Source organism: Rana temporaria, chromosome 1, assembly GCF_905171775.1.
Source record: "Rana temporaria chromosome 1, aRanTem1.1, whole genome shotgun sequence".
Lineage (NCBI taxonomy): Eukaryota > Metazoa > Chordata > Amphibia > Anura > Ranidae > Rana > Rana temporaria.
In genome coordinates, this window is record NC_053489.1 from 159490491 (window position 1) to 159516484 (window position 25994).

At 43.9% G+C, this 25994-nt stretch overlaps 1 protein-coding gene across 4 annotated transcripts in view; it reads left to right on the plus strand.

Moving 5' to 3' along the window:
* SLC27A6 (solute carrier family 27 member 6) overlaps window positions 1–25994 on the plus strand; it is a 90464-nt gene that overhangs the window by 9416 nt on the left and 55054 nt on the right. For 2 of the 4 annotated variants that reach the window (XM_040344900.1, XM_040344889.1), the window contains exons 2-4: window positions 3828–4435; window positions 21939–22148; window positions 24104–24262. In XM_040344900.1, coding sequence (XP_040200834.1) covers window positions 3955–4435; window positions 21939–22148; window positions 24104–24262 — 850 coding nt within the window. In that variant the 5' untranslated portion in view covers window positions 3828–3954. Of the gene's footprint in view, window positions 1–3513; window positions 3698–3827; window positions 4436–21938; window positions 22149–24103; window positions 24263–25994 lie in introns of those variants that run through there. The other 2 variants (XM_040344870.1, XM_040344878.1) reach the window with 2 other exon arrangements.

Sequence of the window (25994 nt, forward strand, 5' to 3'; positions counted from 1 at the left end):
TGGAGATGGGAGTGCTAATGGGACTGTCAGTGGCCCTTGAGGCGAACCCCCTAGGTTTGGATGGGGGGTTCTCAGGTGCTGGCCTAGGATCCTGACAACAGGAGAAGTTTGGAAATACTCTTCCCTGAGAGGCAGCGGGAGCAAGAAGGACAGTGTGAGTACTACAGCACAGTGTAGGAACTTACAAGGGGAGAGACTGCCATACCTAGCCAGTCTCCCTGGAAGATAGTGGTATGCTTAAAGTGGAAGTAAACCCATCCATAAAACAGTTTAATTTCCGGCACATGCCAGAATTGTAACGATCCCATTAGTTGTGCTCTCAACCAAACTGTCAAACCATTCAATGACTGGTGTCATAACTGATCACGTGCAGCATCATGGCAGTTGTAGAAACTGAGGAAAAGATGGCAGCTTTCTTGGCTAAAAACGATACTTGCACTTTAAATCAGTGGTGTTCAACTCTAGTCCTCAGGACCCACTAACAGGCCAGATTTAAAGTATTACCTTGGGGAGATGCAGACTAGAATACTGCAATCACAAATGATATCACCTGTGATGTATTTCCGTTATCTTGCAAAACTGGCCTGTTAGTGGGTCCTGAGGACAGTAGTTGAGAACCATTTAAATCTTCAGTTATCTTGCCCTGGGAGATCTCCAGAAGACTCAGTCGGGTAGACCGGCGGGGAGTCAGTCGGGTAGACCGGTCAAGAAGCAGCCAGGTGGGCTAGCATTTCCTACAGAGTTGGGATTAATGTCTACAAGACACTTGGAGGTACTTCCAGGATGCAGTTAACAAGTTGGGGGTTATTTACGAAAGGCAAATCCACTTTGCACTACAAGTGCAAACTACAACTGCAAAGTGCACTTGGAAGTGCAGTCGCTGTAGATCAGAGGGGGACATGCAAGGAAAATAAAAAACAGCATTTTAGCTTGCACATGATTGGATGATAAAATCAGTAGAGCTTCCCCTCATTTCAGCTCTACCCCTCAGATTTACAGCGACTGCACTTCCAAGTGCAGTTTGCACCTGTAGTTTTCACTTGTAGTGCAAAGTGAATTTGCCTTTCAAAAATAACCCCCATTGTGCTACTTTCTAAAGGGACTGAAAAGTTCCTAGACAGTAAGGGGCTGTTGATTCTCTAACAAAGACTGTTAGCTGCCAAGAGAGGAATCGGAGTTGTGCAGACTAAAGAAAAGGAATCAATTAGTGCTGTACAGAGTGAAGAAAAAAAATCAATCAATTGGAGTTGTACATAGGGAGGAAGTTGTCCCTGGTTTTTGTTGCTGTCAAGTTGGGCATCCCATAATTCCTATTCCCCCATCCAATTATTACCCCTTATAGCAGGGTTCCACCCGCAACTGTGGCTACTGACTTTTAATAAGGATACTTACCTGTCCTAAGCACCCGCGATGTCGGCCCCCCGCAGCTCCCGGTGCCTCCATCATTACTGAGGGAAACAGGCAGTGGAGCCTTGCAGCTTCACTCCCTGTTTCCTACTGCACATGCGCGAGTCTCGCTGCGCTTTTGTGAAAGGGCGGCTGCTTTCTGGGATACACACAGTTCCCAGAAGGCAGTGCGCCCCATTCCCCAGTTCCCCCATTTTTTTTTTTTTTTTTGCAGGATTTTGGTGCATTTTTTTGTTTTTAGGGTGGACCGCCACTTTAATAAAACAAAACAAAGCTCAAATTCTGTTCCTTGTCTTTGGAGAAAGTGTGGAAGTTACTTGTTGCCTAGCTGTGCAGTAGTATCATCTACAACCCCTACGGGGGTAGTACTGCACTAGTACTTATTCATAACCATTGATTGCTAGTATATAGCTGGATTCAGGTAGGCGGGCGCATCGTTGCGGCGGCGTAGTTTATCGTATTTACACTACGCCACCGTAAGTTAGCTAGGCAAGTACTGTATTCACAAAGTACTTGCCTTCTAAGTTACGGCGGCGTAGCGTAAATGCGGCCGGCGTAAGCGCGCCTAATTCAAATTATGCTGAGGGGGCGTGTTTTATGTTAATGGAGGGTGACCTGACGTGATTGACGTTTTTTTACGAACGGCACATGCGCCGTCCGTGTACATATCCCAGTGTGCATTGCGGCAAAGTACGCCGCAAGGACGTATTGGTTTCGACGTGGACGTAAATTACATTCAGCCCTATTCACGGACGACTTACGCAAACGACGTCAAATTTTCAAATTTCGACGCAGGAACGACGGCCATACTTAACATTACTAGTCCAGCTATTTGATGGAATAACTTTACACCTGAAAATGCCTTACATAAACGGCGTATCTTTACTGCGTCGGGCGCGCGTACGTTCGTGAATAGGCGTATCTAGTGATTTACATATTCTACGCCGAGCGCAATGGAAGCGCCACCTAGCGGCCAGCCTAAATATTGCTGGCCGCAAGCCGTCGTATCTTAGATAGGTTTAAGTGTATCTCTGTTTGAGAATACACTTAAACTTAGGACGGCGCAGATTCCGAGTTAGGTCGGCGTATCTACTGATACGCCGGCCTAACTCTATGTGAATCTAGCTAATAGTGTGAAATGCATCAAATATCTTTCCTTCCCCCCCTATTGTGAGTTTTATATTTTTGTGCCTGAATTAGATAAAGTCCAGAAGGTGTTCAGCCACCCGGAGCGTCTATTCATTTCTACAGTCAATAAAGATATTTTAGCTGTCCTCACTGGATGCTTCTGCATCCCCCAGATTGGATTACTAGGTTTTAAGACCAAATCTCTTATGCCGCGTACACACCATCACTTTATGTGATGGAAAAAAACGACATTTTCTGTGAAGTAAAAAACAACGTTTTTGAAACTTCAATTTTCAAAAACGACGTTGCCTACACACCATCGTTTTTTCACAATGCTCTAGCAAAGCGAGGTTACGTTCACCACTTTTTTCCATTGAAGCTCGCTTCATAACTAGCTTCTGGGCATGCGCGAGTTTAAAAACGTTGTTTTAAACGTCGTTTTTTGCTACACACGGTCAATTTTTGTGAAACAAAAAACGACGTTTTGAAAAACGACACAAAAAATTGAAGCATGCTTCAATTATTTTTTTGTCGTTTTTTACAAGACATAAAACAACATTTTCCCCCACACACAGTCATTTAAATTGACGTTTTTAAAAATGTCATTTTTTTTCATCACATAAAGTGATGGTGTGTACACGGCATTATACAGCATGCAAAATCTGAATTAGTAGTTGCCAACAAGTTGTGCTGAGTGCGCCTTCTCTGGCAACATAAATAATCAGCTTATTTGCTCTTATTAAATCTCCGAGCCTCGTATGTCCTCCACACACTATAACGTAACAGTTCATTGTATAACACAAGACACTTCCTCATTGCTAGTCTGCTCCCTCCCTGACAGGTTTCCTCAGTTGCCTTTGTAGCAATGAGTGAGGCGTTTATCTGGGTGTTATCTAAGCTTTGGCTTGTAAACAAGTAGGCTGTGTCTCCAGATCAGTTGGGAGTGGATAGATTCTATAGCTCATCAGTCTCAGATCCCATCCCCTTTTTTTTTTTTGAAAGCTATAAGCCTACAATGCTTTCGTTTAAGGCAGAGTGGGAGATTTTTCAGCACTGCAGACTTGCAGCGAAAAACATGAAACTGAGAAGAAAGTCTTCCTCGCTTCCTTCTGTTATGTAAAGAAGTATTTGTAAAAGGATCCTGCAGAGAGCCTGAAAGTAGGTGAGAGGCGAGAGATTACTGTATTGCCACAGGTTTTACACTTCTACAGTATGTAACCGCTTCTGCTGCTACTTCGCAAACATTTCTTCTGTTGATGTCTCTGATTTCTTTTTTTCTACTTCTATTTCAGTTGATGAACGCATGCTCGGTTGCTGTTCTTGGTGATCTATGGCATCAACTGGTCCAACCTGTCTACTCGCTCATCCTGTGATTGTGTAACCTATTTCATTTTGCGCAGAGTGGTAACCAAGTGCCCTATGGCTCTTTGTTGGATAACGGGACTTGTGGCGGGCCTGGCAGCTCTCCATTTCCTGCAGAAGAAGTTTTTCCCATACTTTTGGGTTGATCTGAAATACCTGTTGAAAGTAGTCCGCTACGGACTTCTGCTTGAGGCGTATAAAAAGACAGGTCATGTGGTGACTGTTGTAGATCGTTTCATTCAGCAAGCTCAGCGGGTCCCTGATAAGGCTTTTATAATATTCCACGGAGAGGTCCACACTTATCGAGATGTGGACAGAAGGAGCAATCAGGTGTCCCACTGTTTCCTGAAGCATACGTCACTGAAAAAGGGGGATACGGTGGCTATGCTTATGAACAATGAACCAGATTTTCTGAACGTGTGGTTTGGGTTGGCTAAACTTGGCTGTCTGGTGGCATTTCTTAATTACAACATCCGATCCCGGTCCTTGCTGCATTGCTTCCATAGCTGTGGAGCCAAGATTCTTATTGTGGGAGCAGGTAATAGGAAATCGTAAAGTATTTTCAGTTGTCTTGGTCATTTAATTTACATATTTGTAAAGCACAAAGTATTTGCTGGTTAATATTCAGATGAAGCATTACTGCATTCGTAAACCTTGCTGGTGTTCATTCCAGATATAACTTTTTTTGTGACCTTGGATAGTGTTTGCAAAACTGAGTAAGGATACATACACATGAATATATGGCAACTAGTACGCAGGACCTTGCTGTCAGAAGTTGACAGATCCTGTGTAAAAAGGTCTGTATGCATATGGTTGTTAGGATGCAGGTGGCTGTTAGCATCCTCAGTTGCTAGGACACAGGCAGCTATTGCCAACTAGTGTCCTCCGTTGCTAGGATGGAAGCGGCTGTTGCCTTCCACCAACCTCCATAGGACGCAGTCAGCTCTTGCACTCCAATAGAGTACTTTTAAACTGTATGCATAAAAAACATAGCATGAATGGTAGGTACAGTGTAAAATATGGTCTACATGCAGAGGTCCTCAGATGCAGATTTATTTATTTTTTCTTGTATAGATCTGAACACCGTTCAGGTTTACAGATCTTTATGCAACTATGTGCATGGGCCCACAGAAAACCATACACCTGCGTTCAGATCCGTAAAAATAGACTAGACAAAGATTTTTTTTGTGGCCATGTGCATGAGCCCCAAATATTTATTATTTTGAAGACCTCTGGAAAAACTCTTAAATAGGAAAATGTGACATCTCCTGTCTAAACAGAGATTCACGCATTTCAAGACAAACCAGCAGATGCAAAATGGCAGAAATACTCTTTGTGCATGAGTATGGTAGCTTGGCACCCATATATGCATTGGTCCACTTCACAGGGGGCAATGCTTCAAACCTCACTGCCCTGTAGGACTGAGGGTGTCCTTACTGTCGCTCCGAAAATGAAAAGAAAGAGGGCACACCTGCCTAGTACATTATTCCACATGTATTTTATTGCATAATAAAATTATTTAAAAAAAGACTCCCAAGCATTAGGATATAGGCTCGCACGTACAAGACACTTGTCTGTAGCTATACAGTCCTAGAATCAACAGTCTCCAGATCATGCGAGGATCCCTGCTAAGTGATGCGTTTCAAAGGGTTGTCCTTCAGAGCTTCTGAGGAAGAAGGAGAATCCTTTAAAACGCGTCAGCCAGCTGGGACGCTCGATTGGTCCCCCAACTATCTGGAGACTGTTGATTCTAGGACTGTGTAGTTACGGACAAGTGTCTTGTATGAGCGAACCTATGTCCTCATGCTTGTGAGTAGTTTTTTAAAAATGTTATTATGCAATAAATACATGTGGGATAATGCACTAGGCTGGTGCGCCCTCTTTCCTTTTTTTCATTTTTTAAAATTCATTATGCCCCGTTTTTTATCTTTTATGGTACTAACCGCCAAAATGTCATTCAGTCATTTAGGGGTTGATTTACTTAACCACTTTAGCCCCGAACCATTTTGCTGATCAATGACCGGGCCCCTTTTTGCGATTCGGCACTTTGTCGCTTTAACTGACAATTGCGCGACGTGGCTCCCAAACAAAATTGGCCTCCTTTTTTCCCACAAATAGAGTTTTCTTTTGGTGGTATTTGATCACCTCTGCGGTTTTTATTTTTTGCGCTATAAACAAAAATAGAGCGACAATTTTGAAAAAAAAATGAATATTTTTTACTTTTTGCTATAATAAATATCCCCCAAAAATATATAAAAAAAGTTATTTTTCCTCAGTTTAGGCCGATACGTATTCTTCTACATATTTTTCATAAAAAAAACCCGCAATAAGCGTTTAATTGGTTTGCGCAAAAGTTATAGCGTCTACAAAATAGGGGGTAGTTTTATGGCATTTTTATTAATATATTTTTTTTTTTACTAGTAATGGCGGTGATCTGCGATTTATATCGGTACAGCGACCTTATGGCGGACACATTTTTGGGACCATTGGCATTTTTATAGCGGTCAGTGCTATAAAAAATGCATTGATTACTGTAAAAATTTCACTGGCAGGGAAGGGGTTAACACTAGTGGGCCAGGAAGGGGTTAAGTGTGTTCTAACTGAAGGGGGAGTGGGACTGACTAGGGGAAATGACAGATCGCTGTATGAACATGCGATCATTCATTTCTCCCCCTGACAGGACCGGGCGCTGTGTGTTTACACACACAGCTCCCAGGTTCTCGCTCTGTAACGAGCGATCGCGTTCGCCAGGCACGCGCGTCGGCACCAGGAGCGAGCGGGGGGGCGCGCTCCCCTAGTGGCTGAAATGCAAAATGACGTAAAATTACGTGATTTTGTGCAGCCGACCTGCCACCGTAAAACAGCGGCAGCTGGTCGGCTAGTGGTTAAACTGGCGCATGCAAAATTTGGTTCAGCTCTGCATAGAAACCAATCAGCTTCCAGGTTTTTCATCTGAACAAGCTGAAATTAGAAGCTGATTTGCTACCACACGGCTGCACCAGATTGTGCACTCTCCAGCTTTAGTGAATCAACCCCATCGTGTGTAGTCCACTTTTGTGAAACAGCAATGACCTGTATCCCTAAAATGGTACACAATAGCAAAACAGTGTCTTCGAAAAAAGTTTACCCAATGCTAATATTTATGTTTGCATGAATTTACCATGAAGCACTTGTGGCCCTATGCTTAGAGCATCTGGAGTAGAAGGGTGGTCCCACCCTATTCAATATTCAAACTGTAATAAATTGCATTTTATTTTCTGAAATCTATTAAATTGTTAGGATTTTGTATGAGTCTAGGTGTTAGAAACAATACGGAGACTCTTCTCAGGGGTGGGGGATATTTTATTTTTTAGGGGGGAGTGTTCCCTGAGGTTTGGCTACAATTTTATTTGTAGTAAATGTATGAAAAGACACAAGTAGGTGTAATCTAATGATATTTAATTATTGTAATTATATCAGTGTTTTGCTATAATAATAATTGCCATCTGAGCAGTGCAATATAAAGCAAAATTGTTGGTGAAAAGATTTTTTATTTTTGTTTTCCTGTTCCACTTTAAATTTCACAGGCTGCAGTGAAACGGTTAATATTCAGAATTTCTGAGCTGCTAGTGAGGCCTCAGTTAGGGGACGCCTTTTTCCTGTGTTCACTGCCATGTGCTTCTTCTATTATGTACTTCATGCATTTCACAAAAGAACCAGAAACAAACCACGCATATGTAAAGCAAGCACAGACCTTTTGGCTTTGTCCTACAGCAATCTAGCAACTAAAATATGCAGAGGATAACAGTATATAAAAGGGCCCATCTAAGATATCCCATTACAGTCCCATCCTGTGCATGTTTTCAGAAGATGACATTACTTGTCCTCATTTAAATGACAGTTCATTGAACATAGTATTCATACTGGGCAATGCAAAACCCTTCTCCACTTTCAGATGCCTATAATTCTGGGATGCTGATCTATGCATTAACCACTTCAGTCCCAGAAGGATTTGGCCCCTTAGACCCCTTTCACACGCTGCTATTTTTAACGCCGACGCTATGGGTGGATTTCGCCCGCTAGCGGGACGCATTTAACCCCCGCTAGCAGGATGTGGCTAGCAGGACTTGTTTTACCGTCCTGCTAGCGCAACACTCCAGTGTGAAATCCCTCAGGGCTTTCACACTGGAGACAACGGAGCAGCTGTTTAAGGGCGGATTGCATCGCTATTTTTCACGCTATAGCGCCTGCAATACGCCCTCAGTGTGAAATGGGGTCTTAATGACCAGGGCATTTTTTTTTCTTTGCGATACAGCACTGCGTTGATTTAACTGACAATTGCGCAGTAGTGAGCAAAATTTATGTCCTTTTTTACCCACAAATAGAGCTTTATTTCGGTGGTATTTGATCACATCTGCGTTTTTGTTTTTTTGCGCTATAAAACAAAATAAAGACCAACAATTGTTTTTTTTTTACTTTCTGCTATAATACATATCCCCCCAAAAATATTCATCGGTTTAGGCCAATTATATATTCTTCTGCATATTTTTGGTTAATCTGGGTTTTTTTTTTTTTTGGACTGTGACATTGCGGCTGACACATCTGACCCCCAATTACACTTTTTGGGGACCAGTGGCATTATTACATTGATCCGTGCTATAAAAATGCACTGATCAATGTAAAAATGACACTGGCAGGGAATGGGTTAACACTAGGGGGTTATCAAGGGGTTAAGTGTGTTCCCTGGGTGTGTTCTAACTATAGGGGGGGGGCTCACTTGAACATGACAGAGATCGCTGTTCTTGGTCACATGACAGAAGTTCTCTGACATGTCATTAGCCAGAACTGAGAATTGCCTTTTTCTGCATAGGCAGTTCTCCGTTCTGCCTCTGTTCACAGCGATCGCGGGTCGCCAGCAGACATTGAGTCCACGAGACCCACGGGCACGCTCCTGCGGCTCGCTTGCCTGCTATCCTCCTTGCACGGACCGATGTACAGGTACGTCGGTTTGTGCAGGAGAGCCGATCTGCCGCAGTATATCTGCGTGAGCTGGTTGGCAAGTGGTAAAGTAGTTAAAGAGCGTTAGGATCCAAGTGTTATGTCCACTCGTTGAAGGATTACAGATATTCCTCATTTAACTACTTGATTGTTTAACGACTGGTCGGACTTACGACCAGCTTCCCTCACCTCAACGTTGCGCTGTACATCATTGTATTTTACTGTATAGAACTTTCATATGTGTTTTGTACTTATGCAAGTTAAAACAACGTTATTGAGCTGGATTTTTGTGTTTTGGACCTTTTTTTTTCCACAATACAGTACAGTAGTTAAGAATGCTTAAAATATTGATTTCTAATCTCACCTTCCAGGATGGCAAAACAGGAGATATGATATGCTCCTCCCTACAGGAAACACAATCAGTTCAACGCTGTTTAAAGGGCCCCACCTTACCCCTTTTGATTTGTGTTTCTATCTATTTTTTAAGAGAGTCGGATGTTCCTCCTATGAGCCAGGTTTAGGAATGCCGGTTGAGGGCTCCACTAACCTTCCGCCTCAGAGCTTCTCACAGGCCATGGCATTGTGCAGGTAGTTTGGGTGTAGCCGAATCCCTCGATGTTGAATGCCGCTCAGCAGCTCGGGTCTCCTCCTGTCTTCCCCTCTGTGTAATGGGCGCAATTTCTCTGGAGTCTGGGTGGTGTAAAGACACCACAGGGAAGACCTTACATGCCCCAAGCCTCACTCTGAGCTGGAGTTTCCAGTCAGGGCAGGAAGAGGGTGGAGCGCACCCAACACAAACCAGGAAGTGGGTTTAAAGCGTGGAGGAGACACCAGACCCGTGTGGCTGCGGAGGCTGATGTTTTCCTGTTTGCACCCGACGACCCACCTCATGGAAAACAAGGCTGCAGGCAAGAGCATGTCGAGCCGGGTAAGTGCCTATTACTGACACCAGATTAGCCCTTAGTTGGCACTGGTATACCCCCATGCTCTCACCTCTGGGGATAGGGGCCTGCAGCCATGTTAAATGGGACAAGAAGAGTAACCGTTGATTGCTTCGTCTTCTCTTGCAGATTCCATAAGCGGAGCTCAGGAGGTCTCTGATAAAACCGCCTTCTACATCCGCTAGCACTAGTGCCTCAAAAAAGTGCGGTAATTGCGAGGGAAAGATTGTCTAAATCTCACACCAAGCCTTTTTGTTATCAGTGTATTAACAAACTGGCTGGGAAAGAGGCCTCAGGATTAATGATTTTCTTAAAAATGTGCAGGAGGAAATGAAGGCCGCTATTCAGTCTTTTCACACCTCTGTAGCCACCCCCCAGGTAGTAATCTCAGAGGAACTCACCCCTAAAGAGGGCTCCTCTCTCCAGAGAGTTTGCTGGCCAAACCCGGTCCAAGATTGTGCCTCTATCTCAGGGACTGCCCCCCGGCACAGGCCAGGGAGGAAGAACAGATGAAGGATACAGAAGGCCAGGCAAAATCTGAGACCAGTTCAGAATAGGAGGCTGACCCAGGTCTGGATAGTGATGTGGAAGTCATCAGGCTAAACAGACATCTCTTTGACTTGGAGGGACTCCTTCAGGCGATCTATGCCACTGAAGAGATGCCTGAACCAGCTAAAGAATCCTCTGCACAAGATAAGATGAGAGTTTCCGGAAAGGAGTTCAAGACTAAGACTTGGAAAAGAAGGTTTTCCTTAAAAGAGGAAGAAGCGGAAAAATGTCTAAAGGTACCTAAGTTGGATGCCGCTCTTTCTTAAAAATGTCTGACCTCTCCCTTTGAGGATGCAGTGAACATCTGGGATGCTATGGAAATCCCTCTTGAAAAAAGCATGAGAGGCCAATTCCTCCACTATGGCCGCAGCCTTAGCAGCAACCTGCGTTGGCAGAAATGCAGACTTCTAGATAGAGAGACTTAATAAACACCTCTCTCAGGAAGTTCTGAATTCTCTTTCAGTTATGGGGAAGGAGGGACATATGGGTTATATGAGTTAAAGCCTGGGAAGGCGATATTACCTCAAAGACCAAACTGTGTGGTCTCCCATTTGAAGGGTCTTTGCTGTTTGGGCCACGCTTGAATAAGGTTTTGACCAGGTCCTCAGAAAAAGGGAAGACATTTCCTGTCAAACCCAGACAGGAAAGGTAAAATTGTTTGTTTTTTTCAAGGCCCCTCGGGACAAAGTCAACAAAAATCCAAGAAAGAACCCAGCAGTAGGCGGGGGTTTAGTACGATTAGGCACAAAAGGTAATTTGCTATTTCCCTCCACAGGCCAAATTACCAAAGAGTATAAAGTGACGCCAGAATCAAGGTAGGGGGCAGGCTGTCTCATATTGTCTCCCAGTGGGAGAAAATTTCAAACAGTCCATACATTATCAATTTGATCAGAGAATGCTACTGCCTAGAGTTCTCATCAAAGCCTATGATTACACTAACACATCCTCCCAAGGTTGCATTCAAAAAGAAGACCCTATCTAGTAGCCTATCTGAACCATCAGGGGGCATCAGACCCAAAGCTCTTCTAGGTTTAGCGATGGAGATTCTGGCCTGGGCCGAGCCCAGGGTGGTCTCGTTGTCAGTGGTCCACATAAGGGGCACGGACAACCACGAAGGAGGCTTCTTCAGCCGCCAACCAGTCAGGCAGGGAGAATGGGAACTGAACCTGAAATATTTCAGGTGCTTGTTCAGAAGTTTGGCTGCCCAGAGATAGACCTCTTTGCCATTCAAAGGAACAGAAAGGTAAAGAAGTTTTTCTCTCTTTCTATCAGGAAAGAGTCAGAGGGCCTAGATGACCTAGCTGGAGCTTCAAGTTGGCTTATGCCTTTCAGCCTCTGGCACTGATTCCTGGAGTCATTTAGAAACTCAGCCAGTCCACAGGCCTATTCTTCCTAGTGACCCCATGATCGCTGAGGCGGACTTGGTTTGCGACCTTGAAGGTGCTGTCGGTAGCATCTCCCTGGAAGCTCCCGGATCTTCCCAGGGCTGTGGAGTCGGTAGATAAATGTTTTGACTCCTAAATGTTCAGACAATCTAAATTTAGTAGGAGTCAGAGTTGGAGTCGGTGCATTGTTTGCTGACTCCGACTCCTCCGACTCCAGGTACCCAAAATTTCCTCCGACTCCACAGCCCTGGATCTTCCGGACCCTCTCTCTCAGGGCCCAGTGCTGCACCCCAGACCAGAAAATTTTCACCCGACGGCCTGGTTAGTGAGTGCCAGATAAGGGTTGCGCAGACCAGAGTGATAGACACTCTCCTCTTGAGCAGGAAGCCGGTAACGCAGAAGATATACTCTAAAATATGGAAAATCTTATTATACTTGGTGTAAACGAAAACCGAGTGTTTCCACCTTTAATCCTGTAATCCTAGAATTTCTTCAGGAGGAACTGGAGAAGGGTGTGGCTCTCAACACTCTTCAAGTACAAGTGGCAGCTCTTTCTGTTTTTCTTGACACTAGAATAGCGATGAAACCCTTCAATTAAAAGATTTTTGGTGGCCAGAGATAAGGCTACCCCTTTCACGAAAAGATAGGTTCCTGTCTTGGGACCTAACGAGGATACTAGGGGATCTAGACACCCCTTTAAACCCTTAGAGGAAGTTTTAATTTATGTTTTTGACCTTAAAATTCGCCTTCCTCCTAGATATTACTACAGCTAGAAGGGTAGAGGACTTACAGGGTCTATCCATTAAGGAACCTTTTTTGTTGATCCTACCAAACAGGATCACCCCCTTAGGCCATATCCTTTGTATCTGCCTAAGGTGTCATCAGCTTTCCATAGGACACAAGGGTTAAACGCTACCATCCCACAAATAATGAGGGGGAAAAGAAATGTCATTGTTTAGATGTCAGGAGATGCCTCCTCACTTATCTACAGAGGGTAAAATAATTTAGGAGAGCTAATCACCATTTAATCCTCTTCTCTGGACCAAGAAAGCTTCAAAACCTTCAGTTTCTAAGTGAATAAAGCAAGCCATTACGGTAGCATACAAAAGCTCAGGTATACCTGCACCCGCATAAAGTTTAAAAATGCAGGCACAAGGTTCAGATGGAAATACAGACAGCACTGGGAGTAATGCCACGTACACACGATAATTTTTCGGGTTATAAAAAATGATGTTTTTTAAAAATGTCATTTTAAATGATCGTGTGTGGGCTTCAGAGCATTTTTCAGGTTCTGAAAAATGACAAAAAAAAAATTCGAACGTGCTCTATTTTTTCACAACGTTTTAAACTATGTAGTTTTTCGGGTTGTAAAAAATGATCGTGTGTGGGCTTTAACAAAGTGAAAAACCCGCGCATGCTCAGAAGCAAGTTATGAAACGGGAGCGCTCATTCTGGTAAAACTACCGTTTCTAATGGAGTAAGCACATTCATCACGCTGTAACAGACAGAAAAGCGCAAATCGTCTTTTTATTACCACAAAATCAGCTAAAGCAGCCCCAAGTGTGGCGTCATCCGCATGAAACTTCCCCTTTATAGTGCCGTCGTACGTGTTGTACGTCACCGCGCTTTGCTAGAGCATTTTTTTTCCACTATTGTGTGTAGGCAACGTCGTTTTAATGATGAAGTTGAAAAAAACATTGTTTTTTTCTAAAGTCTGACAAACTTTGTTTTTTACAACCCGAAAAATGATCGTGTGTATGCGGCATTAGGTAGTCTTTAGGATGAGGTGGAATAGAGGGCTGTGTGTGAAAAGCACTTCAGGCTGCTGTCCTCAGAGTATAGCTAGCTATGTTGAGTACAAGAAGGGAGAAGGAAGGGAAGCACCACTAAGTCCAGTATCACGGAGGGATTTTAATATAAAATAATACATTTATTCATTTATATTAAAATCCCTCTGTGATACTGCACTTGGTGGCACTTCGCTTCCTTCTCCCTTCCTTCTCCCTTCTTTTTCCCTTCCACCAGCAAAGTTGAAGGCACATTCAACTAGAGCCCTGGCAACCTCCTGGGCTGAAAAAGCAGTAGCCTTCTGGGAGCAAATTCGTAGCGCAGCCACCTGGTCCAAGACACCTTCCTGAAGCACTACTGTGTTTTAGGTCCTTTCGCAGCAAGACCTAACATTCAGTTTAAAAGTGCTACTGGCAGTGGTCTCACCCTGAATTAGGCCTGCGGATTACTTGATTATCCTCTCTCGTGTTGCCGTCCTGGAAGGTAAGATGAGAAAACCGACGGTTAGACTTGCCAGTAACTGTGTTTCTACGAACCTTCCAGGATGGCAGGCTTACTTCCCACCCTGTTAAGGGTGGAGGAGAATGTATACAATAGGTGGTAAGGGCCTAAATGTTTGCAAGAACCCTTGTGAATGGGTTGGGAGAATGACTTTACAACAACTGAGGACAAGGGGTAAGGTGGGGCCTTTTAAACAGCTGTGAACTAATTGTGTTTCATGTAGAGAGGAGCCTACTATATCATCTCTCATGTGTTGCCATCCTGATAGGTTCGTAGAAACCCTTTTATCGGTTTCTTGTGACTCCTCGTAATTTTTTTATGCATCTGAATGCAGCTTATAAATCTTGAAGCTGATTGCTTCCTAGCAAGAAAGGATGCTGGAAGGTAGGCGGTCCTATTGGTCTCAGCCACTGATAACACTTAAATAATAGCGTCCAATCAGTGGGCAGTCCAGAATGAATGATTCTCTCATGCGGCGGGGCTGGTCACTCTGAAAATGCATGGTCACTGATGAATAACTAATTTATTTATTTAGAGACGGGATATAAACATAGGGGGTGCATCCAGAATGGGGTGTTGTGATTTCCCATCAGGTCCAGTTTAATAACAGTTGGGAGCCTTTTCTTGTGTGTGTGTGTGTGTAGTTTAATTAACTGGTGGGAGAAGCCTGGGGGCAGAGCCAGCATGGGTGGGTACCCCACCAAGTCCGCATTGACAGCTGGTGAGAAGAACTGTTTCTGCCTGTGTGTAATTTGATTGGTCCCAGCAAATTAAACACTGGTAGAAACTGCTCCTCCCACAGACATCAGCGCAGACCTGATGGCTACCTGGTTGCCGCAAGATGGACCAGAGCACTAGCTCCACCCACATCATTACATCATTGCTGCAATGCAGGCAACTTTTCTAGGATGCATTGGAAAAATTTTGTAGGTGTTTGTTTTGTCCCCCCCCCCCCCACACTTGTCAAGATTGTAGTTCTACATATAGTATAGTTCTACAAGATCTTTGCCCTAGTTATCTTGCTTCTCCTGCCTGCTTCCCTCTCCCTCACTCATATTGGGGTATTTTTTTATTATTTGTTAACGTTATCGTGTCTATTCTGGGCAAGAATGATGCTTGTTTCTTAATTCTGCATGTGCACAGATGCGCCACATGGCTTCAGGTCCCGACAGAGCCCTGTGTCATATATGCGCAAGTGTGGGTTTTCCACGCATGAACAATGGCACCAGAATGAATTGTACATGTCAAATAAAACCCTCACGCATGCAAAGATGTGCCACACGTCTTTGTCAGGACCCAAACAGAGGCCTTCGAGCTCAAGGGGACTGACTGTCACTGTTTTACCTGCACTAGTACTGTAGTGCAGTGTGTATCTGGTGGCTGAGCTGGCAAATATTTTATTAGGATTAGTGTCCCCTTATCTTCAGCAAGATTTTCCCAAAGTCCCTCATGCAATGCTGTATGCTCTTATTGGTAAATACCGGCGCTCCAATCATTTTAAATGGTGCACATTTTCCCATTGCACATGCAGGTGTTGTGGAGGGTCTCCACAAAAGTCAATGCCTCTTGATCCCCCTCCATCCTACTGTTTTGCAAAACATTACAAATGTGGGCCCCATAGTAACCGCGGCGCAGTGCATTCTCCCCACTCCAGCTGACCTCAGCAGGGTTCACACTAGGCCATTCTAACTGAATGTGCACAGTGTGCTCTGCTTCTCTAGCCGAGTTGATTTATCACAGCACAGAAAACATGTTCAAGGCCTTTTTTTATAAGGAAGATTTAAGCCCTGTACACACGATCGGTTTGTCTGATGAAAACAGACCGATTTTATCGGACAAACCAATCGTGTGTGGGCCCCATCGGTTTGTTTTCCATCGGTAAAAAAAAAAAATAGAACATGTTTTAAAAATGTTGCTATGGATAAAAAACTGATAGAAAAAAAAACAATCGTCTGTGTGGAACTCCATCGGAGAAAAATCCACGCATGCTCAGAATCAAGTCGACGCATGCTCGGAAGCATTGAACTTAATTTTTCTCAGCACTCCGTAGAGTTTTACGTCACCGCGTTTGACAAGGTCGGATTTTTGACTGATGGTGTGTAGGCCAGACTGATGAAAGTCAGCTTCATCGGATAGCCATCGAAAAAATCAATCAGATTAGATTCCATCAGATATCCGATCGTGTGTACAGGGCATAAGAGTTCCATAACTTCCAGAATATCTGGATGCTTTTGAGGAACCTGGTAGTTAGGTCCTTACTGCCACAGAATCACCATGACAAGTTAACACCTTAATTTTAAGCAGTATTAAACCAAAAAAAACAAAAATGTAATCTATTACAGATTACCAAGCATTAGATGTGATGGCTGCATACATTTTTTATTTTTTAAGCTTTTTTTATTGATTTATTTCTACCAGGTAATCTGGCCAGTAAATCTGCTGTTTTTCAACAGAACAACCTGTCCTGCAGAAGTAACAGTTAGTGTTGAGACAAATTATTTACCACTGAAAGAGGTGCTTATAATGATCAGCTTTTCTTTAAAACTCTTCTCTCAAAAGGAACAATGTTGATGTGACTGCTTATAAAGTGTGAGCTGGAGTTTGGCTATAATTTATTAGTGTATCTAAATCTGCTAGTATATCTAATACACTCCTCCACCCAATGTTGTTGTCTCTGTTGCTCCTTCATCCAAAAGTGGAGGCACTCTAATACAGGAGGTCGGTAACTGGCCACCTCACCAGGTGAAAACAGAGAGCAAAAGGGCCTAAAAATATAAAACGAATGCAGCCACCACATCTAAAAACTGGTAAGCTGCAATATAATGTTTACTTTTGAGTTTAACCCCTTGCCAACCAGCTTCCGTCATACTGCAGCAGATTCGCACGATCTTGTGAGTTGTTGTAGCTGTACGTCGGCTCATTTAAGCAGGATAGCAGGCAAGCGCACAGCGAGGGTGCCGATGCTTGTGCCCGGCGGTCGCAATGACTGCCGACCACGCTCAATTGCGGGCATGAGAGGCAGAACATGGACGTGTGTGTGTGTGTGTGTAAACACACACATCCCAGTTCTATGAAGAGAGGAGAGAGGGATTGTGTGTTCCTACTAGCTGGGAACCACGATCTCTCATATCCTATAGTCAGTCCCCTCCCCCCACCGTTAGAAGGCACACTAGGGAACACAGCTAACCCCTTGATCGCCCCCTAGTGTTAACCCCTTTCCATGCCAGTGACATTTACACAGTAATTGGTGCATTTTTATAGCACTGATCGCTGTATAATTGTCAATGGTCCCAAAAGTGTCCGATCTGTCCGCCATAATGTCGCAGTCCCAATTAAAAATCGCAGATCACCGCCATTACAAGTAAAAAAATAATAAAAATGCCATAAATCTATCCCCTATTTTGTATAACTTTTGCGCAAACCAATCAATATACGCTTATTGCGATTATTGTTTTTTTATTAACAAAAATATGTAGAAGTATACATATCCGCCTAAACTGAGGAAATTTTTTTTTTTTTTTTTTTAATTGGGGATATTTTATTATAGCAACAAGTACAAAATATTGTTTTTGTTTTTTTCAAAATTGTTGCTCTTTTTTTTGTTTATAACAGAAAAAATTTAAACCACAAAGGTGATCAAATACCACCAAAAGAAAGCTCTATATGTGGGAAAAAAAGGACGTCAATTTTGTTTGGGTACAGCGTTGCACGACCGCGCAATTGTCAGTTAAAGCGTCACAGTGCCGTATCGCAAAAAAATTGCCTGGTCGTTGAGCAGCCAAATCTTCCGGGGCTGAAGTGGTTAATACAGCTTTAAATTTGAGATGATGGTGTCACAGGCCCCTTAGTTTTCCGTACATTTTGTAAGGAGAGTTCTCAAGAAGGAAAATGACACAAAATGAAATGGAGGCGCTGGACTTGATGCCCAGCTTTCTCTAAATGTACATTGGCAGTGGCTCTTGTCAAATAGATCTAGGCCACTCAGAAAACACAAAGTGGGGGGGAATTGTCCCACAGGAGTGGGGAATAACGGACTTGAGAAGCTTATGTGAACAGAAGGAACAAATGAAATGATCAGTCCAAAAGTCCATGCAACTTTTATTCTTGACAGTGAAGTTACAACCAATAGAAAAAACAGTAGCGCGATGGCTACCATTTCTCTACTGTTTGCGACTTCATTGTCAAGAAAATGGGTTCCATGGAATGTTAAGCTGATCATTTGGTGCTTTGTTTCTTCTGTTTACAATTAGGGATGAGCCGAACATACCGCGTTCGGTTCGCACCAGAACTTTCGAACGGACCGATCGTCCGCGCGAACATTTAGAACCCCATTGAAGTCTATGGGACTCGAACGTTCGAATTCAAAAGTGCTCATTTTAAAGACCAATATTCAAGTTATTGTTGAAAAACGTCTTTGAGAACCCGGGTCTTGCCCCAGGGAACATGTATCAATGGAAAAAAAAGTTTTAAAAACTGTAGTTTTTTCTGGAGCAGCGATTTTAATGATGTTTAAAGTAGAAAAAAAATCAAAAATTCCTTTAAATATCATACCTGCTGGGTGTCCATAGTAGTGGCACATGTTTAGAAATGTCCCTGCACAACATGAGATTACTCTCAGAAAAAAGTAATTTAATACTGCTTGCGGCTTTAATGTAATGTTTTGTCCCTGCAATATGGATAAAAATCATTGAAAAAAATAGCATGAGTTTCCCCGCCACCACTCCCCCTAGGTCATTACAAGACCCAGTGCCGATCCTGACCTCCCTGGGGCCCTAAGCAAAATGACATGGCACATTAAAAATGAGAAGTGGGGGGCACTGACGACAGTGACATGTCAAATTAAAGAAAGTTTAGAAGCGGGGGGAGGGGGTGTTCTTCTGCTGTCGGAAATGACTCAGCCAGCGAGTTTAGAAGCGGGGTGAGGGGGCAAAAATTACTTCTCACCAGGCGAGGCCTCTAGTAATTTGGGGGGCCCTTCGCAGCTTTGTGGGGCCCTAAGCGGCTTGCATAGTGAGCCTTTAGGGAGGATCGGCCCTGACAAGACCCTTTGGCCCTATATACTTTGATAATGTAATTGGAGCTCAGGAAAGAGCCACATGCAAATAATTGCATCCAAAAAACAGCACACGTGCAGTAAGAGCGGCTGCGTTTATGGGCAAAAAAACAGCAAACGTGTAGTAAGAGCAAATGCGTTTATGTGCAATTAAATAGCCCACGTGCAGTAACAGCAACTGCGTTTATGTGCAATTAAATAGCTCACGTGCAGTAAGAGCAACTGCGTTTATGTGCAAAAAAACAGCACACGTGCAGTAAGAGCGACTGCGTTTATGGGCAAAAAAACAGCACACGTGCAGTAAGAGCGACTGCGTTTATGTGCAAATAAATAGCCCACGTGCAGTAACAGCTAATGCGTTTATGTGCAATTAAATAGCACACGTGCAGTAACAGCAACTGCGTGTATGTGCAATTAAATAGCACACGTGCAGTAACAGCTAATGCGTTTGTGTGCAATTAAATAGAACACGTCCACTAACACTGAGTACTATGTTTAGGTGTAAACTAAACAGCATACAGGCAATACAACACGTTAGAGCACTGCAGCTAGCACAATCTACTGCCTAACAAATAGGAATAGCTGATCTAGCTAAGCTATACAGTGTATAAATATATGTACAACGCCTAGGATGTATATATATCCTCTACACACTGTAAATTTAACTAAACTGACTAGCCTTCCTGATCTATCTATCTATCTATCTATCTATCTATCTATCTATCTGGTAGAAAAGACACTGGCCTGGATTCAAGAAGCAATTGCGCCTGTGTAACCATAGGTTACACAGTGCAATTGCTTACTTGCCCCGGCGTAACGAATGCTCCTGATTCAGGAACCTCGTTACGCCGACTGCAGCCTAAGATCTGCGCGGCATAAGGCTCTTATGCCCGCATATCTTGGGCTGCATTCTTGCGATGGCCGCTAGGTGGCGTTCCCGTTGTGCTCAGCGTATAGTATGCAAATTGCATACTAACACCGATTCACAACGTTGCGCGAGCCCTGCGTACGCAATTTACGTCGTTTCCGTATGGCGGTTTTTGCGTAAGGCTGCCCCTGCTATTAGCAAGGGCAGCCAATGTGACATATTTGAATTTTACGTAGTTTGCGTAAGTGAATCGTGAATAACGCTGGACGCCATTCACGTTCACTTTGAAGCAAATGACGTCCTTGCAACGTCATTTGCCGCAATGCACGTCGGGAAAGTTTCCAGACGGAGCATGCGCTCTACGATCGGCGTGGGAACGCGCCTAATTTAAATGATTCCCGCCCCCGACGGGATCATTTAAATTGCGCGCGCTTGCACCGGGCATTTTTCGGGCGCGCCTGCGCACTTTACGGAGCCTCTGCTCCGTGAATCGAGGGCAGCGCAAAAAAATTGCGGGGGCGCAGGGCAAAAACGTTGCCCTGCGCCTATGTAAAAATAGCGCAATTCTAGCTGAATCCGGGCCACTGTGTCTCTCTCTATCTCTCTCTCTCTAACTGACTGACTTCTTTTCTTTAACAACGCCGCAACACACTACACGCGGCCGCCTTGCAGACGGCCTTATATAGTGTGGAGCGTGTACTAAACCCCCTAAGGCCCGGTACACACGGGCAAACATGTACGATGAAACCGGTCCGTCGGACCGCTTTCGCCGTACATGCCTGCCAGAGGGCTTCTGTACGATGGTTGTACTAACCATCGTACAGAAGTCTGCGCGTAAACAATACGCGGGGCGTGTCCGCGTCGTCGCCGCGACGATGACGCGGCGACGTGGGCGGGCCTGCCATTTAAAGGCTTCCACACATGCGTCGAAGTCATTCGACGCATGCGAGGGACGGCGGGCGCTCGGACATGTACGGTAGGTCTGTACTGACGACCGTACATGTCCGAGCGGGCAGGATTCCAGCGGACGGTTTTAAAACACGTCCAGGAATATTTGTCTGCTGGGAAAAGGCCCGGCGGGCAAATGTTTGCTGGAATTCGGCCCGCTCGCGCCTACACACGTCCGAACATGTATGCTGAAACTGGCCCGCGGACCAGTTTCAGCATACATGTTTGGTCGTGTGTACGGGGCCTAAGCCATAATTGGCCAAAGCCACCCTGGCTTTGGCCAATTATGGTTCTTCGTTTTTTGCGCGCTGTGATTGGCCAAGCATGCAGGGTCATGGTGCATGCTTGACCAATCATCAGCGCGCAATGCCGCAGTGAATTATGGGCCGTTGCGCGTCACTCGAATTTGGCGCGAACGACCCGTTTTGTTCGAAATTCGACGAACGTACGAACAGACAATGTTCGAGTCGAACATATGTTCGAATCGAACACAAAGCTCATCCCTATTCACAATATGTCTATGTATTGCAGTGGATTCTCCAAAATCGAATGAGTTGTGTCTTAGGGGTAAGGCAGCAGTGAAGGCCACGTTGGGTATTTATTTTTTTAACTTGACCCTAATCCATTTAATTTCATGCAGTTTTGCCAAATGGCTTTAAAGTCAGAACCTCCTCTTAGTTTATGTCTGGTTTTCCTTTGGGACCGCTGGCCCTTCCTGTCCCTGTGTCACTGGAAAAGAAGTTAAGGAGACACCATAAAAACCTGCAGAGGATCCAATTCCTCTCCACAGTACTGGATAGTTGTATTGTGATGCCCTACTGAGGAGAACTCCCCTATTTTCTGTCTTGTTAACCACTGACCGGTGGGACAGGAAGCGACAGAACTTTTCCCATAGAGGACATGGACCGCTCGACAGAGGTTTTCTTCTCTGATTTACTTTTTAATAAAGTCTGTAATGTTTTTCTAGGGTTCTATGTTATTGCTAACAAAGTATCATATTTATATTGATAATTTTTTTTTCCTCCTCCCAGACTTGCTTGATTCATTGGAAGAGATTCTACCAAGCCTGCAAGAAGACAATATTACAGTTTGGGTAATGGCTAAAGAATCCAGTCTCCCAGGGGTAAATACTGTCCTAGACAAACTGGATTCAGTAACAGATAAGCCTGTACCTGCACACCTGCGCTTTGTGGGCAGCACCAATGCTACAACGCTTTATATCTTCACATCAGGGACTACAGGTATCGCCTCAATGTCATTTCATGTAAAGTGTATCTGCTGTAAAAATCATAATGTACCTTTCAAAAAGCCAAAACGCAAAATGGTACTTTTTTGGCTTTGGTTTACATTAGAATTACCTGTGCCCCATTCAGGCAGGCATTTACGGCAGTTCGATAAAATTACCAACAACTTCAGACAGTCACTACAACCACTTTAAGAACTTGTCATAATGGCAATTACATATTCTTAAACAATTACTGCCAGTTCACAGATTCGGAAACTGGAGGTAATTAAAGTGGAGTTTCCATTCCAATTTTTTTTTTCATTATCGTGCTCATTAGTCCTAAAAAAGAAAAAAAGAAAAAAAAATGTTTTACTCGTCTGAAAATGCCTGTTGCTATGCAGTCCCACGAAATCTGCCTTTGGAATCACCTAGGATCCTGACATCATCTCCCTCTAATGCTCCTGGGAAATGTGTGTCATCATTTCCCAGGATTCAGTGCGCTACCCAATTATCACTCCCCATCCAAGACTTCCAGGAAGTAAGTGGGTGATCCTCAAAAGGGATATGCCGGCGTATCTACTGATACGCCGTCGTATCCCTGTTTCTATCTATGGAACTGATCCACAGAATCAGTTTCACATAGATAGGCAGAAGATCCGACATGTGTAAGGGACTTACACTGTCGGATCTTAGGATGCAGTACCGCAGCCGCCGCTGGGGGCATTTCTCGTCGAAATACCGCTTCGGGTATGCAAACTAGCACTTACGGAGATCCACGAAGCTTTTAAGCTTCGTTTTTTTCTCCGTAAGTATTAGTTTGCCGTCGCAATATTAGGGCTGCTTTTACAAGGCCTAAACTGTTTACACCTTTTTAAAGTAGACCCTTCTATCCCGCGTCGCTGTAATTTTTTTTTTTTAATCTTTTTTTTCCCGCCGCCACTTTTTTTTTTTTTACGCCCGTCGCGATTCTCAAAACCCGGCGCAACGTAAAACCGTGCAAAGCACGTAGGGAAAATGACGTCGGGAGCATGCGCAGTACGTCTGGCGCGGGAGCGCGCCTAATTTAAATGGGACTCGCCCCATTAAATTAGGAACGCCTTGCGCCGGACGGATTTAAGTTACACCGCTCAAAATTTCTAGGTAAGTGCTTTGTGGATCGAGCACTTGGGTAGAGATTTTGCGGCGGTGTAACTTAAATGGCAAAAGTTACGTTGCGCCGGGTTTTTGTGGATTAGGCCCTAAGTGCTTGTGGGCTTCACAAAGCCCACAAGCAAAATAACAAACAACGGTGTGGACATAGTTTTATAAACTATCTTTTTTTAATAACTATGCGGAGCGGCGGCGGATTGTAAAATAGTAAGTGACCGGATTTATATTATGAAAACGCATGATGTGATGAAAGGACATACATTTAAAAAATGGTAATTGTTGTTGGAACCCCGCTTTAAGACCACATCTGAACTGGCTTACAAAGCTATGATGGTACTCCGAGTGGGACACGTCTGTACTGGGAAGCGGTCATCAGTGTGGCCGCTTCTTGCACAGTACTGTATCTCCGTCCCCATTCAGCTGTTGGAAAGGGAATTCCCTTGACAAAAGCTGAATCTAAACAGATGGGATGGTGATACTGATGATGTAATTACCTAAACGTGGCAATGTCCATATTTGGGAAATTACTTGAGTGACTGGTTGGGCAGAGCTTCATGGAAAACTGAGAGACTAGTTCCCTAACAGGTCTGTCTGGCTGTTGACAGAAAACACATGAAAATTGACTAAATAGTGGCTATGGACCTACCCACTGCCATGTGCTGTCTGTCAACATGTCGCTCAATTCCCAATAAGACTCTGCCTAACCCTACTACAAAACTCCATGCTTATGCCTCACAACAGTCCAAACCCTTTAACAAAAAATCTATCTGATCTTCATGAGTGTTTAACATTTTCTCTAAAGCCCATTTTTTTTCTTTGTAGGTCTCCCAAAAGCTGCTGTTATCAGCCAGCTTCAAGCATTGCGGGGTGCTGCTGGAATATGGGCATTTGGGGGCTATCCAGATGATGTTGTATATATTACACTACCACTTTACCATAGTGCAGCCTCCCTCATTGGGATCGGTGGATGTGTCTACCTTGGTATGTTATCTGTATTCTGCGTTATATAAACATGTATGATGCATAGAAAAAAATTCTGTTATTCCCTAACATTTCAAAAATTACTTTAACCTATGGCTTTAGAAAATGACTTGATTATGGCGAAAATGCTCAAACACCCAGAATTGAGATTAAAACATCACAGGATCATTACTATTTTTGCCAGTATTATCTAGGTGTTTGACTTTTTAACAGACATTGGTCATACTCCCAAGGTATGAAGGTATTACCCTCCACAGTTATTGAGTCAAGCAGTCATCTCTAGTGTATAGTCAAATATAGTTATTGATCAATGTTGATACTTGGTGGTAAATAAAAGACCAAGGGTCTACTTAAAGAAGTTGAGACCGTTTACTCAGTACTCAGGGATTGATTTACTAAAGGCAAATAGACTGTGCACTTTGCAAGCTCAGATGCTCCAGTGCTTAGGCTGGCCCTACATTATGCAATTTTCTTTCCTTCAACCATGGGTTGAAGGAAACAAGAATGCTTGAAGTGGAACTTCACCCAAAAGGAGAAGTTCCGCTTTAAGTCCTCCTCCCCCTCCTCCGCTGCAACATTTGGCATGTAATTTTTTTTTTTAGAGTGGGGGGAAGTGGGTACTTACATTTGATGGAGCTTCTACTCTCCCCTTTCCTTCCCAAAGCTGCCAACAGTTAAGATGCCAGTGAATTTCGATCTGTATATGACTGGCTTTAGTATATATGGTGAAGCGGTGGACTGCTTGTCTGTTTGTTTTTTATATTCAACTGTCATCCAATCCACTAGACCAGTGGTCTCAAAACTAGGGCCCAGGGACTAGATGTGGCCCTTTGCTTGTCCTTATCTGGCCCTTGGGATACTTTCTCCAGCTGACACCAATTGTGGAGCATTATTCCTTCCACTGACACCAATTGTGGGACATTATACCTTCCACTGACGGCAATGATGGGGCACTATTTCTTCCCACTGACTAAAATGATGGGGCACTAACCCTCCCACTGATGGCAATGATGGGGCACTATTTCTCCCACTGACGGCAATGATGGGGCAATATTCCTCCCACTAAAACCAGGCATTGTTTACTCCAACTGGCCACAGTTTGGTCCCCCCTGAAGTCTGAAGGACCGTAAACTTGCCATTTGTTTGAAAAGTTTGGAGACCCCTGCACTAGACGGATGGGGAACGGATCTCCCATCTGTCTGTTTTTAGCGGATCAAATCAAATGAGACGGGTGTAAACAGATGGAAATGGATGGTCTGATCGGGTCCCCTTGAAAATCGGTTTACATGTGTGAAAGGGGCCTTGGAACCTGACATGAGAACAAATTCCATTAGGGACATGGATGGCAACATTTTTTTTCGAGTGAAATTAAGAACCTCTGCAACATTTTACTTTACTGTGTGTCCCCCCTTATAGAGCTTTCTCTTTACTTCTGTCAAGGTAACGGTTGTCGGCCAGATAAGGGTTGGGCAAAATCTCACCAGTGGGGGCACAATAAATCATATGACCAAAGTTCTAACATTTCTTCGCTCTATAAAAAAATGTTGGTTTTGTGTAGAGTTCAGCTTTAATGGAAATTGTGAGTGCAAGTATAAAGCAAAGAGTGTGTGCGATGTGAGGACTGCTAACCTTTTATTCTGCTAATCCAGTAGCTTCAGTTTGTTCTGAATGTTTGATCTGGAATACATGCAGATATGGAGATCCTTTTTTATATGGAGGTTACTTATTTCAG